Source organism: Gymnodraco acuticeps, unplaced genomic scaffold, assembly GCF_902827175.1.
Source record: "Gymnodraco acuticeps unplaced genomic scaffold, fGymAcu1.1, whole genome shotgun sequence".
Lineage (NCBI taxonomy): Eukaryota > Metazoa > Chordata > Actinopteri > Perciformes > Bathydraconidae > Gymnodraco > Gymnodraco acuticeps.
Genome location: NW_022992247.1, coordinates 1,209,985 through 1,228,354, shown reverse-complemented (window position 1 = coordinate 1,228,354; position 18,370 = coordinate 1,209,985). Strand labels below are relative to the sequence as shown.

Here is an 18,370-nt window from a genome sequence, read left to right as displayed (position 1 = left end):
GTGTACCCGGGTAGAGAGGGATCCACTGGTAGTATCTTCTTCCAAAGGCTTTGGAATTGAATTGGGAACACTGGTGCTGTTTGAAGCTTACACTGGGGCTGGGACAGGGCTGAACACACAACAAAACACACATCAACATATAGAAAATACACCTGCAGCATAATGTTTGCTCTACAGTGAGTGTCTCAATAAAGAATGAATCTCTTGAGTATCGAAATCAGTGTAGCGCCATACCTGGTGTGGACAGAGTTGGTAGTGTTTAGGAGAGCCGACACAGTATGAACTGTTTATGTTCTGGGTGGTGGACAGCCTGAGGCAGAGACACAATGTCATGAACATGGACACACACAAGATGCATACAATATGAGAGTAAATCCAACACTGTTATCCCAGCATCATCAGAGGGGGATGATGGCCTAGTGTAGCAGGAGTATATAACAACTGCAGTTACTGTTCAATGGTTATTCCTTTCTAATCACACGCGGAAGAAGTGAAGAAAGAATGTTTCTGGAATGGTTTCTTCATTTATTTGTAGGATGAATGAAAGGGCCTTTTATGTTCATTTTCAGATTATATTTGTACTGCCTGTGCTGCAGCACCTCTTTTCGCCCTCTGTCTGAAACCAGAGCCCAGCATGATCTGATTGGTTAACTAGCCGGCTCTGTTGTGATTGGCCAACTGATTAAAGATGTCCAACCTACTAGCCTATAGTTACAATGTGTTGAAGTGCTAGCCAATACAATCGTGAGTGTTACATAGAGATGTTACTATGTTACAGAAGTAAACAAAGGAGTCCAATGGAGGCGTTTCAGGCAGGGGGGCAGACAAACTGCCTCTGGAGGGAACACAGGGATTTCAAACTGTGCAGACCATTTACATGCACAACACCTACGGGAGAGGGAACAGAGTCGGCGTGTTACGTTCTGAATGGTCAACGTTGGGTAAATGTCATTTGAGCTATCACTAATGTGATTCCATATGTATGTGTAGTGGTTGTACGTCAGAGCAAACATGACACACGATCAACATAAGCTGACTCTGAAGAACAGTAACAACTTGAATGTGTTTTTGATAGTAAAGGAGTCATGATCTTATTGTTCCCTTCATGCCAGATGAAGGGAACACATCCAAAGGGTCTCAGGACTTTCAAAATATAGCAACATTTCGCAACTTGTAACATGTCTAACGGTGCTGTAGTTTATAGTTAACATGAACAAGTAATGAAGGACAGATAGGGCCCAATGCATCTGTCTTCCATTACCCCCCACACACCTCCTCTGTCTATCTAGCTGTGTCTTTCTTTCTTCAGCCCATCCTCCTACGCTGTTTAGGCACTAAAGTAGGAGAGACTGCAGGAAGAGGTGAGCTGGAGGTCACTATGTGAGAGTGTCACATCTAATTGGTAGAAGGTGATGAGGGTAAGACAGGAGAGGAAGAGGAGGGAGAAAAAAGGCGAAAAGGGGAGGAAATGAACGACAAAGATGAGAAGAGTGTGAGAAAAAGAGGTGAAGAGGAAAGAAAAAGAGTAAAAAATAGAAGGAGTAGAAAGAGGGGCAAACGTGAGAGAAGGAGAAGAACAAAGAGGGGAGGAAGAAAGGGGGAGGAGGGGGAAGAAGGCCAGCAGTGAGGGCAGGGTGGCGTTAATCTTGGTTGACAGACATTTCCGCAAGTCTGACAGGGAGAGGTCAAAGGTAACAAGATGGCTACAAACACACATTCTATCAACGCTCTACCTAACTTCCCTCTGCCATGTCTCGACTCACTCTCCCCCATGTGTTATTGCTGTGTGCATTTCTTTACATATGTTTCCTCTGGATCTATACATACATTGTTTGTACAAGACATGACACATCATTAAACAGCCACATTAGCATCCAATGGGGCCCCATATATGTTCTGAAGGTTTGGGCTCTGATTTCCTGACAGCTGCCTAAACTCCATTGCAATACAAACCAGTGGTTGTCCACGTACGCTTGTTTGGTACTCTCCTGGCTCCAAACAAACCCACTTGTGCTCAGGTGTGGGGTTGGTGCAGTGTAGGGTCTGTTTATTCAAAAGCATGGTGTTATTTGTGCGCTTGTATATTTTGATCTGCTTCACTGGCGTTAGATGTGCTCTCAGAAATCACAAAATAATAACCCTATAAATATGTTGAGTTGGTCTTTTCCAGTTGGCTATACACAACGTTCTGCTTAAAACAAGCACATTTCAAAGTAGAGTTTGATACAGGCTGATTCTGATCAATGACCTCATGTAAAGGTTCTACAAAGGCTCAAATCCCTGTGTTTCTCTCCCACTCCCACTCCCCTGCCCCAAAACCATATCTGTATACCCTCATACAGTACACCCTTTTAATCGCTTGAATAAAACAAACACAGATAGTAAGAGAAGACAAATGTCGCCTTATAACAACAGTCATAAACTCAACATGAACTCTACAGCTGACAGTAAATATGAGCTGATATTGTATCTAGCACGATGCACAGCTTCTGGTCTGTTTGCTACTTTTGATGGGACTGAGTGAAAGGTTATAGAAGTGCAGCCCATCTCCACCTGTTACTTTATGCCTACTTCTTGTATTTCCTCCAAGCTGGGCCTGGTTTGAACTACCACAGGTGCTTGAACACACTGAGACGGTGCTGTTTGTTTAGCTTGCACGTAGTTTGGCCCTTAGTGCACACAACATAGATGTAATAATCCCTCTATAAAAGTGTGTATTCATTTTTTGGACATACTACCTCTGTATGAGACAGTGTCTATCCTGACTCCTCACTCCTCCTCCACAGCTCCTGGAACAGGAGGACCAACTGGACCACTCTCCCCACCACTGAAACACCTCCTCCTGCCACAAAATATACAAAACAGTGAGAAACAACAGTTACTGCCTGATGTTTGCATGCCTCCGCCAACCTGTCATGTTGCACTTTACATACATGTCTGTCCAAAAAGACGTTTTATCCTAATAGACATTTGGGAGAAATTGTGATAATTAACATATACATTATTAAGTTATGGCCAAAAAACGTTTTGTGAAGCGACATTCAACATTAAAATCAGATTCCAACCCGTCGTTAAGTCCGAGTGGATGTGTGCAACACATTTGAAGAAATTCCCTTCAGGAATTCAGTGTCACTGGATTGCATGAAGCACCCAGCCGGTGTTATTAAAGACCAGCACATCTCCACTCTCATTCTGTGTCACAATGATGAGCACTGAGGAAGCAATCCCCTGCTTTCAAGACAACATTTGAAAGCAGGGGATTGCTGGGAAGCTTGGTAAACAAACAAATTGTAGATTTGTCTAAAGAAAGAATTCAACATTCTCCCACCATTGACAAAGTGGATGATGACAACATTGGTCATTTTGAAACCAAAGCACAGTCTATGGAGCAGTGGATACCAGGGTCGGGGTCGAGCGGTTTTCTTTGCTTTTTGTTGTTGGAACAGAATGAAATGACTGGATGTGCTTAAGTGTCAGCCATGATAGAAGCTGTTTGAATTCCTAGATGATAGGAAGTACCACATTTACCAAAGGGAAGGAGGTAATGCTGTACGACAGTACCGCAGCCCCAACATTTAAAGTGACTCACAAAGTGACAAACACATCATGGAAGTTACGCTGCTTCTCATGCCAGATTCCAGAGTATTTATGTTTTGGAACTTTCAACAATATATTAAACCAAAAGTGGAAATATGAACGTCATGCCAATTACTGTCAAATGGTCGATGAAGTCAACATGTCACTGTTTACTGACTTGGATGGGTTTATTTCCACATGTTAGAATGGCGATATGCACAGCACACACAGTTATCCATATATTGGTTTAATATGATTTATTTAAATCATTTCATACAATCATTCTACGAGGGGAAAGGAGGGTGAGTAACCATATCCTTTAACTTTCCATTTATTATTTAATGTCAAACTTTGGTAATTAAGTGATATATATTTCACTGTTTTAGACTTTTATAAGAAACGACACAATTAGAATGCACAGGGCAAAGTATCCAGATGCGCGATTAGTAGTCCATCAGAGGAGAAATGATATTTCACCACGGCAGATGCATTTCAATAACATCAGCTAGCGCTGATCATTATTACGTCTCCCAATGTCCGTGCAGTCTCTTTTCCTAAGTCCTGATGAATCCCCTCACATCTTCCCTTAGCCCTAACATGGTTTTCACAGAGGTTTAGGAAAAGACAAAGCGTCTGAGTATCACACATCAGATCAGACAACCAAAGCAAATGTGTGGGAGCAGAATGTGAATTGAGAGAAGTTCTATCGGCTTTTAACCGGATATAAAGTCATTACTTCAGTCTGTAGTGACATGGAGCTTCAACACGCCGCATCACATCATGGGAAAGAATCATTCACAACTCAGAAAGGTGCTGAACTTCATCAACAGAGTGTGGATGGTGAAAGGCTGTAAACTCATGTGGGAAGTGGAAGCCTTGTGGAATGACAGTCCAATAACAAAAACACGAGCAGGACAAGAGAAGCATTGTCACAGAGGGATCCTGGTGTATGGGCTATATGCAGTGTGTTAAGTTACAGGTATGTCAATATTGCTGTTACTACGTCACCTGTGCACCCCGGGTAATCCCAGTGGTCACATTGCGTAGTTTACATGGAGTAGGTGAGCAGCTGGGGGGAATTAGGAACATGGATGTTTTTTACCGGCTGGGTATGTGCATCTGTGTGCCGATTATTGGTTGTACGATATTTTGACAAGCTTGTTTCTTTGTATCCATTCAGTGCATCAAGTTGTGTATATTAGTCAGTCTAAATGGCCTCACATTATAGTCACACAAACTTGACATCACACCTTTCTTAGAAGAGGAAGCAGATTTGTTGTGAGTGCGTGAGTGTTATTACCTTGTTGCCCGTCTGTTTGACATGCTGACTTCCAGAGCTGTGTGACTGCAGATGGATGTTACGTTGCTCCACCCTCCCTTCACTTCTGTCCTGGCAGACACACAACACATACACACACACGCATATACATGATCATAGAACATACATACCCTGCAGTTGTTTTACCTGTTGTCCTTTTCATGTCAGTTCAGCCGTAACACATTCTACGTGGGCCAAATTACGGAAAGCTAAAGCTGCGGTTTGATAGAACCATTCATTTTCAACACGGTGAGAAGAAGAAACGTTCACTTGTGATAATCTCATGAATCAATAGCATAGGCCTCCTCTTTCTTCTACTTTTCTTACAGAAATGTGAAAGACAGACCTGGCCAATCAATATCACTGAATTTAGTAAGGTTGTTGATCACAGACACACATGTATTATTCCTTTTAACCATTTCCCCCTAGAGTTCAATACTTACTAGTATCTTACTATTTAGTTCATTTACAAAGTTTGGAACAGATAATAGACTAAATCAAATCAAATATGCAGGTTTCTTTGGCCTATGGATACATATGTATACTGCTCAGTGAGAACATTATGAATTAAGAATATAGAATATTATATTTGCAATAATAAAGGCAGGCTTGGAGAGTAACGGATCACATGTAACAGAATTATGCAAACGACTAAAAAAAAAAGGTAACTGTATTCTCTTACAGCTACATTCAAAATGTATAATCAGATTACTGGCACATTTTAAAAAAAGATGAGGATAACTATTATTATAGGTATAGTATCTGAATTTAGTTTTTGGTTTCATTTTGACTTTCATTCTTCTTTATTTTAAAAACCTTTATTTAAATACAGAAGGTAAACAGCTGATGTATCAACTAAAATACTGAATTTGACTTTAATTTCATCTGAACACTTTTGATCCTAAATATCTTGGTTTCTCCTTTTCTAAGGACACGTTGATCTGTTGTCTCACATAATACACTCAAGAAAGAAACATCTTATTGATATTTATTTTCTGTTGTATTTATTTGCATTTCAACTTGATTAACGTAAAGTAATCAGGTTACATTACTTTAATATGTTGATACTCGGATTAGGTTACTGATAAAAGAATGTTTCAAGGTAACTATATAGGAACAAAATGAGTAACCCTTTCGACCCTTCACAAAGGTTAGGCTCTGTACAACTATCTGTATACCCAGGGTCAAATGTCCTTTGTAAAATGAGTGCTAATGGTCAATTCTCAATTGAGCAAGTATTGATTTGGTTTGCTGTGTATCAGAAGGATGTGACACATTCCAAGTCCAGTCTCAGTAACACACACACACACACACACACACACACACACACACACACACACACACACACACACACACACACACACACACACACACACACACACACACACACTCAATCCCACTACTGTGTTGTCTAAACAGGGCCCTAAACAAGCCCTCACAGGCTCCTTCTTACCCTCTGGCCAATTCAACATAGAAACACACAAATGAAGCATTTTGGAGCTAAATACACAGTAATAGTTGCTCACTATTACTATTATGGCGATAAAAGTGTCTGACGTGGAAAAAATACACAACTTAATGTTTGGTAGGATGACACAGACGCATTCTAATGTTTCAGTGACTTCATTAGGTGCTACATATTCCAAGTGTAGAGAGTTTTTTCAATTGAAAACATCTTTGTAAAAAAGATGTACAAAGAGCATGGTTAACATCTTCCTGAGCAAGGTTTTGGGTGTTGAGATCGATTTAAGATGTGGGGAAGTAGAATGGCTCAAAACACTCTTATATGATACTAACCTTTAATCAGTGGGTAAAGTTAATAATTAGATGTACTCAAGTACTGTACTTAAGTGCGAGTTTGAGGAACTTGTACTTGAGTATTTCATTTGTCAACATCACTGAAAAAAGAATTCAGTTACAACATTTACAAGCTACCCTGCAGTATACAACGTAATTCAAACTAGATGCACCTTTACCAAGACATTAATGCATTAATAATTATAATCAAAACATATGACATATATTATTCTGAAATAATAATAATAACTAGAAAATGCATTTCCTGCAGAAAATGCGTGTGAATGCTGTAAAGTGTGAACATTTGTGGCTGAATTTAGCTGAAACTGCAGAAAAAGCTGAATGTGTTATTAGCTGAATGGTAGCTGCTTTTAGCTACAGAGACCAAGTAAGTGTGTTGCTGAACTTAGCAGAGAAATGCAGAAAAGTGAAATGATTTGAATCAAATTGTTACAGCTCAAATGCATTGAAATGACTTTGTTGAATACTTGAAAGTGAAATGTTAAACTGGAAAAGTAGGAAAAACAGTGAAGAAGCTTAATATTAGAAAAGTTTAAAAAAGGTATAAACAACAACATGTATAGCCTCAATGATATAATGTAATAGTTTAATGGTTTCTGTATCTGAAAGTAGGCTGAAGGAGTTAGATATTAAATGTAAGTAGTAGTGAATGAATATTTACAAACACCTGTGTGTGTAAGCCATAGGTGTAAGCCCAGAGATCAAAGGTTACCACGGTGACGACGTTATCAAACATTTGTGTACTTGAGCCCAGAGATCAAAGGTTTCCATGGAGATGTGCTGTGAAAGGAGAGCCTTCCCATTGTTCTAAATGAGAAATAAACCTCTTACATTTCCAACTATAGTTTAAAAACGGTAGCTGCTTTTGGTAAAATGTCAACGCGTGGAGAATGTCAGGACCGTGAGGAGCGTCAGAATCTGCTTTTTGTGTACTTTCGGTCCATAATGTGACATTTTTGGCAGATTTACTAAAGGTGTGCAGCTGCTGCTCTGAGGACAGATCAGGCTTGATTTACAATGGGCCTTAATGGAGACATGTTGAACGTTGTTGTCACTTCATGCCCTCAGGAGGCACTTTGTTTAATTTCTTTCTTAATTTTTATTTATTTTTCAACGTAGGAGAGGTTTTCCTACGTTTTTCACAACAAATGATGTCCAAGGAGTGTAGGGTTTGGTAAGGTGAATTTCAAGCTCTCCTCCACTCTAGCTGTGACATCACGCACTCTAAGCCTTAACGAGCTGCGCAGTACACACTCATGTTAACATCTGAAGAAGGCCTCTTTACCAAGCTCCAAACTAAGTTAAATATCTCAAAAAGTGTAAAAAATATGAAAAATCTGAAGAACAGGTTTTATAGCTGAAGGTCTTGTGATCGTTTTAAAGTTGGAATGAGGTAGCAGTTGGCGCACGGTCTAGGCAAAGGAGGATTTTAAGGTTCCTCCCATTGAGTTACATATTAAAAAAGTATAACATATTTTGAAAAAGTTGAAAGTTTCCCATTATGTGTTGAAAAGGCTGAATAGTTTGATATTTGAATGGTTTCTGTAGCTGAAAGTACGCTGAAGTTATTGAGAGCCAAACTATTTGGTGAAATAATAATAATTAAAACTGCGGTCGCACTTGTGCGCGCAGTGATGAGCGGGCCCTCGCGTCCGTGCGCCTGTCGGGGAGGGCGGCAGGTCGTCCCGGCGTCAAGCAGACGTGCGCGAGTCCTGGGAAATGAGCCGTTTGTCATTTCTCTAATTTTCGCGTCCCAGACTCCCAGGTGCTCCGGCAGCGACCCGGAAACGGATGTCGAAGGAAAACAAATTTCTCTAAAGGGTCGTCGAGGATCGATTATCGAGGAGGCTGTCTGGAGGAGCCGTAACCGAGGATACACTGATTTAGAGGAGAGAGGAGTGTCTCTGGAGGAGCTATAACCGAGGGTACACTGAAGTATTCTCCTGAGACGATTTCAGCCAACAGTGATGTTTAAAAGAGGCGTGACGCATGGCTGGACTTCAAACGAAGCACAGCTCTGCAAACTGTTCCCGTTGTGATTATAAGTTATTTGAGATGATCAAATGTGCATCAGACTTTCTGCCCTTTACCGTTTGTTTACTCACTAATCACATGTCCCCTGGATGTTAGGTGATGTTACAGTGAGAACAGCTGCTGAGGGCAGTGCAGAAAGCAGAACAGTGTGTATAATATATATCGCTCAATAACAAATGTAACAGGCCTACATGTCACACTTTATTTGTAGGCTTTAGGAGATATCTACAAATAAACATTAGGGTTAGGGTTAGGGTTAGGGTTAGCGAGGGTGTGTGTGTGTGTGTGTGTGTGTGTGTGTGTGTGTGTGTGTGTGTGTGTGTGTGTGTGTGTGAGAGTTGATGTGCCAGGCAGACAGGCAGGGCTCAGTAGCTTATCTGACATATAATGGGTCAAAAATGGTACATTCTCCGTTAGCCTACGAGCTCCCCGTTTGAGCGAAAGACTATTCCTTCTCAATGTAGCATGACATTGGATATGCGCTGAAGTTGTCCTGGATTGGAATTGTTCCGATCATTCCCCTAGGAGGAGTTGGCAAGAACGTGCGTAAAATGGCTGAAAACCGCACATTTTTCAAAATGGCCGACTTTCTGGGGGGCGGGGCTAATGGAAGGCAATTTGAAATATGTGTGCAATCATAATAGCAATATGTATACAGCGTTTCGTGATTATCGGAATAACTATATCCGAGTAGTTTGGAGTAATTTGCGCCATGTAAATGGTCAGAAATGGTGTATTCGCTGTTAGCTTACGACCTCCACGAGTAATTTTTCAAAAATGTTCTTCTCAATTAAGTATCATATTGGATAGGGGCTGAACCTGTCCTGCATTGGAATTTTTCCGATCATTCCTCTAGGAGGAGTTGGTAAGAACGTGCGTAAAATGGCTGAAAACCGCACATTTTTCAAAATGGCCGACTTTCTGGGGGGCGGGGCTAATGGAAGGCAATTTGAAATATGTGTGCAATCATATTAGCAATATGTATACAGCGTTTCGTGAATATCGGAATAACTATATCCGAGTAGTTTGGAGTAATTTGCGCCATGTAAATGGTCAAAAATTGTGTATTCGCTGTTAGCTTACGACCTCCACGAGTAATTTTTCAAAAATGTGCTCCTGAATTAAGTATCCTATTGGATAGGGGCTAAACGTGTCCTGCATTGGAATTTTTCTGATCATTCCCCTAGGAGGAGTTTGCAAGAACGTGCGTAAAATGGCTGAAAAACGCACATTTTTCAAAATGGCCCACTTTCTGGGGGGCGGGGCTAATGGAAGGCAATGTGAAATATGTGTGCAATCATAATAGCAATATGTATACAGCGTTTCGTGAATATCGGAATAACTATATCCGAGAAGTTTGGAGTAATTTGCGACATGTAAATCGTCAAAAATGGTGTATTCGCTGTTAGCTTACGACCTCCACGAGTAATTTTTCAAAAATGTGCTTCTCAATTAAGTTTAATATTGGATAGGGGCTGAACGTGTCCTGGATTGGAATTTTTCCGATCATTCCCCTAGGAGAAGTGTGCAAGAATGTGCTTAAAATGGCTGAAAAACGCACATATTTCAAAATGGCCGACTTGTTGGGGGGCGGGGCTAATGGAATGTATGTACAAATATGTCTTCAATTCCATGAGGAATGTCTGTGCCAAAATTCGTGAAGTTCTGAGAAACTATGAGACTACCACACAATAGGGGGCGCTAGTGAGCAGTATTTTAGCAAAATTACGTTTTTTTTTTACATTCTTGAAAAGGTCGTGGGCTGTGACGTGTGTACCAAGTTTTGCGTACCGAAACACATTTTAGCACATCGTCATAAAAAAAAAAGTACAGGCCACGCCCACATTTGTCATTCGTTGTGACAATTTAAATATAAGTCCATACTCATCCCCAGAGTATGTCTAAAAAAAAAAATATATATTTCGTCCATCAGTTCATGAGTTATACATTTGTCATGTTTTTGGCGCCCCCTATAGTCCAAAATGGAAATTACTTGTTGTGCCTATTCCCCAATACAGATTGAACATTACCACCAAAATGTGTGTATTTTTTGTACATTGTTGATGAGTTATGAGCATTTCTATCTAAGCCCCGCCTTTTTGCGAACACGTTTAGAGTAATGAGGGCCACATTTATCGACTGAACATGCTCATTTCCTACGATAATGTGTCTGACCCTCCGGCGATACTGTATACTGAGTTTGGTGTTGAAAAACCAAAATTTGAAATTTAAGTGAATATTTAACTGTTTTTCAAATTATGCTAATTTAAAAAAAAATAAAGTAGGCGGAGCTTCCGGGTACTTGGACCTTATATGTAGAGCAGGTCCACCCGAGTAAGTGTGAAAAATTTCAGGTCATTTGGAGTTACGGTGCGACTTTGTACATCTTTCCAAAAACGGAAATGGCCATAGGTGGCGCTAGAGAGCATGTTGGACAATTTGAACACATTGAGTCCAGAATATTGTAGTTTTCACCGATTCTGGAATCTGTGCAAAATTATACAACTTTTTCAGCGTCCTAAAGGCCTCAAAAACAGGAAACGCCAGCAGAAAAATAAGAATAATTCCACGAATAACAATAGGTATCCTTGCACTTCGTGCTAGGACGCCGTTGGGTCCTAGCACTCTCGTGCTCGGGCCCTAATTAAAACTGCGGTCGCACTTGTGCGCGCAGTGATGAGCGGGCCCTCGCGTCCGTGCGCCTGTCGGGGAGGGCGGCAGGTCGTCCCGGCGTCAAGCAGACGTGCGCGAGTCCTGGGAAATGAGCCGTTTGTCATTTCTATAATTTTCGCGTCCCAGACTCCAAGGTGCTCCGGCAGCGACCCGGAAACGGATGTCGAAGGAAAACAAATTTCTCTAAAGGGTCGTCGAGGATCGATTATCGAGGAGGCTGTCTGGAGGAGCCGTAACCGAGGATACACTGATTTAGAGGAGAGAGGAGTGTCTCTGGAGGAGCTATAACCGAGGGTACACTGAAGTATTCTCCTGAGACGATTTCAGCCAACAGTGATGTTTAAAAGAGGCGTGACGCATGACTGGACTTCTGTCAAATGAAGCACAGCTCTGAAAACTGTTCCCGTTGTGATTATAAGTTATTTGAGATGATCAAATGTGCATCAGACTTTCTGCCCTTTACCGTTTGTTTACTCACTAATCAAATGTCCCCTGGATGTTAGGTGATGTTACAGTGAGAACAGCTGCTGAGGTCAGTGCAGAAAGCAGAACAGTGTGTATAATATATATCGCTCAATAACAAATGTAACAGGCCTACATGTCACACTGTATTTGTAGGCTTTAGGAGATATCTACAAATAAACATTAGGGTTAGGGTTAGGGTTAGGGTTAGCGAGTGTCTTTTGTAATGAATATGCCGCCAGCAAAGGGCGTTGTTGGACTAACAGTAGGTGTGTGTGTTTGTGTGTGTGTGTGTGTGTGTGTGTGTGTGTGTGAGAGTTGATGTGCCAGGCAAACAGGCAGGCCTCAGTAGCTTATCTGACATATAATTGGTCAAAAATGGTACATTCTCCGTTAGCCTACGAGCTACCCGTTTGAGCGAAGGACTATTACTTCTCAATGTAGCATGACATTGGATATGCGCTGAAGTTGTCCTGGATTGGAATTGTTCCGATCATTCCCCTATGAGGAGTTTGCAGAAATGTCCTTAAAATGCATGAAAAACGGCCATTTTGAAAATTGGCCGACTTTCTGGTGGGCGGGGCTAATGGAAGGCAATTTGAAATATGTGTGCAATCATAATAGCAATATGTATACAGCGTTTCGTGAATATTGGAAAAAGTATACGCGAGTAGTTTGGAGTAATTTGGAGTAATTTGTGACATGTGAATCGTCAAAAATGGTGTATTCGCTGTTAGCCTACGACCTCCACGAGTAATTTTTCAAAAATGTGCTCCTGAATTAAGTATCCTATTGGATAGGGGCTAAACCTGTCCTGCATTGGAATTGTTCTGATCATTCCCCTAGGAGAAGTTTGCAAGAACGTGCGTAAAATGGCTGAAAAACGCACATTTTTCAAAATGGCCGACTTTATGGGGGGCGGGGCTAATGGAAGGCAATTTGAAATATATGTGCAATCATAATAGCAATATGTATACAGCGTTTCGTGAATATCGGAACAACTGTATCCGAGTAGTTTGGAGTAATTTGCAACATGTAAATCGTCAAAAATGGTATATTCGCTATTAGCCTACGACCTCCACGAGTAATTTTTCAAAAATGTGCTCCTGAATTAAGTATCCTATTGGATAGGGGCTAAACCTGTCCTGCATTGGAATTTTTCTGATCATTCCCCTAGGAGGAGTTTGCAAGAACGTGCGTAAAATGGCTGAAAAAACGCACATTTTTCAAAATGGCCGACTTTATGGGGGGCGGGGCTAATGGAAGGCAATTTGAAATATGTGTGCAATCATAATAGCAATATGTATACAGCGTTTCGTGAATATCGGAAAAACTATATGCGACCAGTTTGGAGCAATTTGCGCCATGTGAATAGTCAAAAATGGTGTATTCGCTGTTAGCCTACGACCTCCACGAGTAATTTTTCAAAAATGTGCTCCTGAATTAAGTATCCTATTGGATAGGGGCTAAACGTGTCCTGCATTGGAATTTTTCTGATCATTCCCCTAGGAGGAGTTTGCAAGAACGTGCGTAAAATGGCTGAAAAACGCACATTTTTCAAAATGGCCCACTTTCTGGGGGGCGGGGCTAATGGAAGGCAATGTGAAATATGTGTGCAATCATAATAGCAATATGTATACAGCGTTTCGTGAATATCGGAATAACTATATCCGAGAAGTTTGGAGTAATTTGCGACATGTAAATCGTCAAAAATGGTGTATTCGCTGTTAGCTTACGACCTCCACGAGTAATTTTTCAAAAATGTGCTTCTCAATTAAGTTTCATATTGGATAGGGGCTGAACGTGTCCTGGATTGGAATTTTTCCGATCATTCCCCTAGGAGAAGTGTGCAAGAATGTGCTTAAAATGGCTGAAAAACGCACATATTTCAAAATGGCCGACTTGTTGGGGGGCGGGGCTAATGGAATGTATGTACAAATATGTTTTCAATTCCATGAGGAATGTCTGTGCCAAAATTCGTGAAGTTCTGAGAAACTATGAGACTACCACACAATAGGGGGCGCTAGTGAGCAGTATTTTAGAAAAATGACGTTTTTTTTTTACATTCTTGAAAAGGTCGTGGGCTGTGACGTGTGTACCAAGTTTTGCGTACCGAAACACATTTTAGCACATCGTCATAAAAAAAAAAGTACAGGCCACGCCCACATTTGTCATTCGTTGTGACAATTTAAATATAAGTCCATACTCATCCCCAGAGTATGTCTAAAAAAATATATATATATTTCGTCCATCAGTTCATGAGTTATACATTTGTCATGTTTTTGGCGCCCCCTATAGTCCAAAATGGAAATTACTTGTTGTGCCTATTCCCCAATACAGATTGAACATTACCACCAAAATGTGTGTTTTTTTTGTACATTGTTGATGAGTTATGAGCATTTCTATCTAAGCCCCGCCTTTTTGCGAACACGTTTAGAGTAATGAGGGCCACATTTATCGACTGAACATGCTCATTTCCTAGGATAATGTGTCTGACCCTCCGGCGATACTGTATACTGAGTTTGGTGTTGAAAAACCAAAATTTGAAATTTAAGTGAATATTTAACTGTTTTTCAAATTATGCTAATTTAAAAAAAAATAAAGTAGGCGGAGCTTACGGGTACTTGGACCTTATATGTAGAGCAGGTCCACCCGAGTAAGTGTGAAAAATTTCAGGTCATTTGGAGTTACGGTGCGACTTTGTACATCTTTCCAAAAACGGAAATGGCCATAGGTGGCGCTAGAGAGCATGTTGGACAATTTGAACACATTGAGTCCAGAATATTGTAGTTTTCACCGATTCTGGAATCTGTGCAAAATTATACAACTTTTTCAGCGTCCTAAAGGCCTCAAAAACAGGAAACGCCAGCAGAAAAATAAGAATAATTCCACGAATAACAATAGGTATCCTTGCACTTCGTGCTAGGACGCCGTTGGGTCCTAGCACTCTCGTGCTCGGGCCCTAATAAGAAGATGATTAAAGAATCGAAGAACTATAGTGGAATGAGTATACTGTTGGTACTTTAATTATATTTTGGTGCTTATACTTTTATCCTTTTAATTGAATCTTTGAATAAGGGAATTCTACTTGTCAGAGAGTATTACAATCTCATCTTTTACTTAAGAACAAGTTTTAAAACCTTTCTCCTGCTGGAATAGGTTACAGTGCTGACCTACACTGCTGGACAGCCTTTCATGTTAACATTTATGGTAGAAATCAACTTAGAAATGGCCATTTATAGCATGGTTTATGACTTAACTATCCACAACGTTGCAAAGTTCAAACAGAAAATGTTAATTCCAAGGGCTGGGTAGAAAATATGAGCATACATTATTATATAGTACGTTACCCAATAAAACTTTGAGTGCACACAGCTGTTACCTGCAGAGTGAGCATGCGGTTGAACCATCAAATCCTCTTTACACAATATATTCAAACCTTTAAATAAAAGCATTACCTCACTGTGGAGATAGTGCATTATGTTTGTGTGTAAGTATTTGCAAAGAAGTGCTTTAGCAGCGTTGGATCACAATGTCTTCTTCTTTGCCAACAATTATATTTTAGATGTCCTGCCAGTGGTTGTAAGCTTTACTTTTCAACTGTTGCCATCCATTTTGAGTGTAGTCAATTATTTGTTTACACGAAGACCTCTTAAACTACAGTATTTTTTTTTCTTTAATGGGCAAGTATTCAAATACTGGATGACAAAGGCGGTGCTTAACAGACAAACAATAAATGAATGTTCGGTTCCTTCATGTGCACAACTCGTGTGTATGTGTGAGAAGAAGGACTGCTAAGAAAAATCGTCTGCAAACAATTGTTGTCTCCTTTACTCTCATGCAGTCAAACTGTGTGAGCCTTTTGGTCAGGCAGAGGATCAATGGTGCTTATTTAGTAAAGTGTTGTAAAGTGCTGCCAAATGGTAAGTCAGTGATGTTATTTTCCTCTAATGTTTATTCAGTCCATCCTGCAGTCTATGAGAATGGATTCACATATTTGCTTCTTACACTAAATGTTCATATCACTAGATACTTTGACACTAGAATAAATACAATTTTATTTTGAATCCATGTAAGATTTATGTAGTAGGAAATATTGCGTTTCGCTGTAAATGAATGCTAGATGCTGCACGCCTGATGAGTAATGGATTAACTGTAACAGGATTACGAAAACCTGATGCAAATACATCAAACATAAACATGACTGTATTCATTTACAGTTACATTTGAAAAAGACGTATTCAGATTACTGTCACATTTCTAAATATTTGGGATAACTAGAGAGAGTTACTCAAAGTTAAACAGAGCATCTAGTGTTTGTTGTAAAGGGTCAGATGTTCTCTCTTCTCTGTAGGATAATACTCTTAGAGTGAATCTATACGCCTACTGCCTGAATCTGCTTTATGGTTTTCACTTTCTTTGGTTCTTTTGTTCTGTTTTCATTCAGCAGGGGAACCTATATGTTCATAAAATAGTGTGTGTGAGCTTAACTGTGTGCATTCAAGTAAAACGGAGCATTTTCTGTCAGCTCAGATTGTATTTCTGCTTTTTTAAACTGCAGTATGTGCTCATGTGTTTCAGTGCTGCTGCCTGAATCTGCTGAGTGAAAGACAGCTTTCCCCATCAATAAAATCATTTCTGATCCTAAATATCTTGGTTTCTTCTTCTCTAAGGTCACATTGTTCTGTTGTCTTACATAATACACAGAAGTAAGAAACATTGAATTTATCTGCATTGCATTTGATATTAATGCAATTCAAAAGTAATCAGGTTAAATTACTTGCATTTGTTTTTACAGGTATCTATAGTAGTAATAGTAATTCATTTTTAAAGTAACCCACCTAATCATGTTTAGAAGTAACTTAGTAACCATATGTACATATTTGCAGATAAGATGATAAAAGACAAAAGAAGACACAAATAACACATTTTATAATCAACCTGTTATTAACATGATTACATAAGTAACTATCTTTGGAAAACATGCAGAGTTGCATGCATTGTTTCTGTCACATCCAATGGATGAAGCGGTATTGTGAACAAAGCTTCTGTTTTTAGCTACAGCACCATAACAGACAGCCCAGTTGAATCGGGGGAAGAATGACAGTCAAAACATGGACCCCCCACCTCAGAAAGTATTTATACACAGTATAAAAGGTCATGTTTATTTCATGTGAAGGCTACGCCAAATCCCATTTATACATATATATATTTTTGGAAAATGCATTGATTACTATTTTCTACATTACACCCATATTAGACATTAATACACCATGTTACACCACCATTACACCCTTATTTTACCCATGTCACAGCCATGTGACAGTGTTATTAGTCATAAAAGTGTCAAAGTATTTTACAAAAAGTCAGTCAGAAGAACGTTGTTTGTGTCTACAGCAGTAAAATGCTATTTGATGCAACCATACTATCTATAAATATAATTATATACAGACATGAAGGCCATTTTTCTGCACAATGATTACTTTTACTTTACATTTTACAAGTACATTTAGCTGATAATGCTTTTACTTACAGGTAAAAAGTAAGATTTTGTAAGATTTTGAATGCAGAACTTTTACTTGTAATGAAGTATTTTGACAATAATGTAATGGTACTTTTACTCAAGTAAAGCATCTGAATACTTCCTCCACCTCTGCCTTCAAGATGTAATGAAACCACAGCTCGCACAGTCCTTGCTGCTCATTCCCTGCTGCTGCATGACTCCAGCATCCCAGCAGCGTTCGTAGGCTACTAGAAACGTTTCTAGGAGCTTCGCCGAAGGGAACAGTGACATTCCCGCATTTGGGAACAGTTAGCCTGCCTTCACATACACAATGACACTTATATGTTTTTCGAAGTTTATCTCAGGCATTATTGTTGCTGTGTTAATTAAATATTAGATGAATGGAATTACTTCACAGTTAAAACGACACAGTGCCCTTGACAATAAGCAAGACAGAATCAAAGTGACAGACTGAGATTAACTAGCAAACTCCCCAGTCCCCCTTTATAAGGTTTTTGCAAATGGACACCGCTTCAAAGGGGGGAACAAACAGCTATTATTTACCTTAACGGGCCAGTTGCTGGTGAGCGGGAGAACCGGGAGGTGTAGTAGGAGAAAGGAGCAAACCGGGAGAGCTAAGCCTCCGTTACCGAACATGGTTCATTCATGTCATGGAGCGACTACAGTACCCCTCCCCTTACCTCCGCTCGCCTCCAGTCCTCACTCCTCTGCTTCTCCACTCATTCCTCCTCCCCCTTTGATGTAGCCACGCCCTCGGGTCGGAATCGCTCGCGCCTGTGATACGCACGCGCCACACTACACTCCTACTTCGGCTTTACTCCGACATCCACATTGTGTGTGGACTGTTTGGGAGCTGTTTTGTGAGTTTGTGTTCTTAACTTATTACGTTTTTCTAGTTGTGTAACAGTCTAGGATTCATAGGACATGACATGCTGCATAGGCCATAAGGCCAACCTTATTAAGCA

At 40.2% G+C, this 18,370-nt stretch overlaps 1 protein-coding gene across 1 annotated transcript in view; it reads right to left on the bottom strand.

Moving 5' to 3' along the window:
* The window catches only part of si:ch211-267e7.3 (ADAMTS-like protein 2), a gene marked incomplete at its 3' end in the record, with an annotated part of 29,968 nt that extends 11,841 nt beyond the window's left edge, over positions 1-18,127 (bottom strand). The window contains 5 exon segments of the mRNA XM_034206372.1: positions 7-109; positions 235-310; positions 2,739-2,842; positions 4,877-4,966; positions 17,949-18,127. Of these exon segments, the coding sequence (XP_034062263.1) occupies positions 7-109; positions 235-310; positions 2,739-2,842; positions 4,877-4,966; positions 17,949-18,041 (466 nt within the window).
* Between the last annotated feature and the right edge of the window lie 243 nt (positions 18,128-18,370).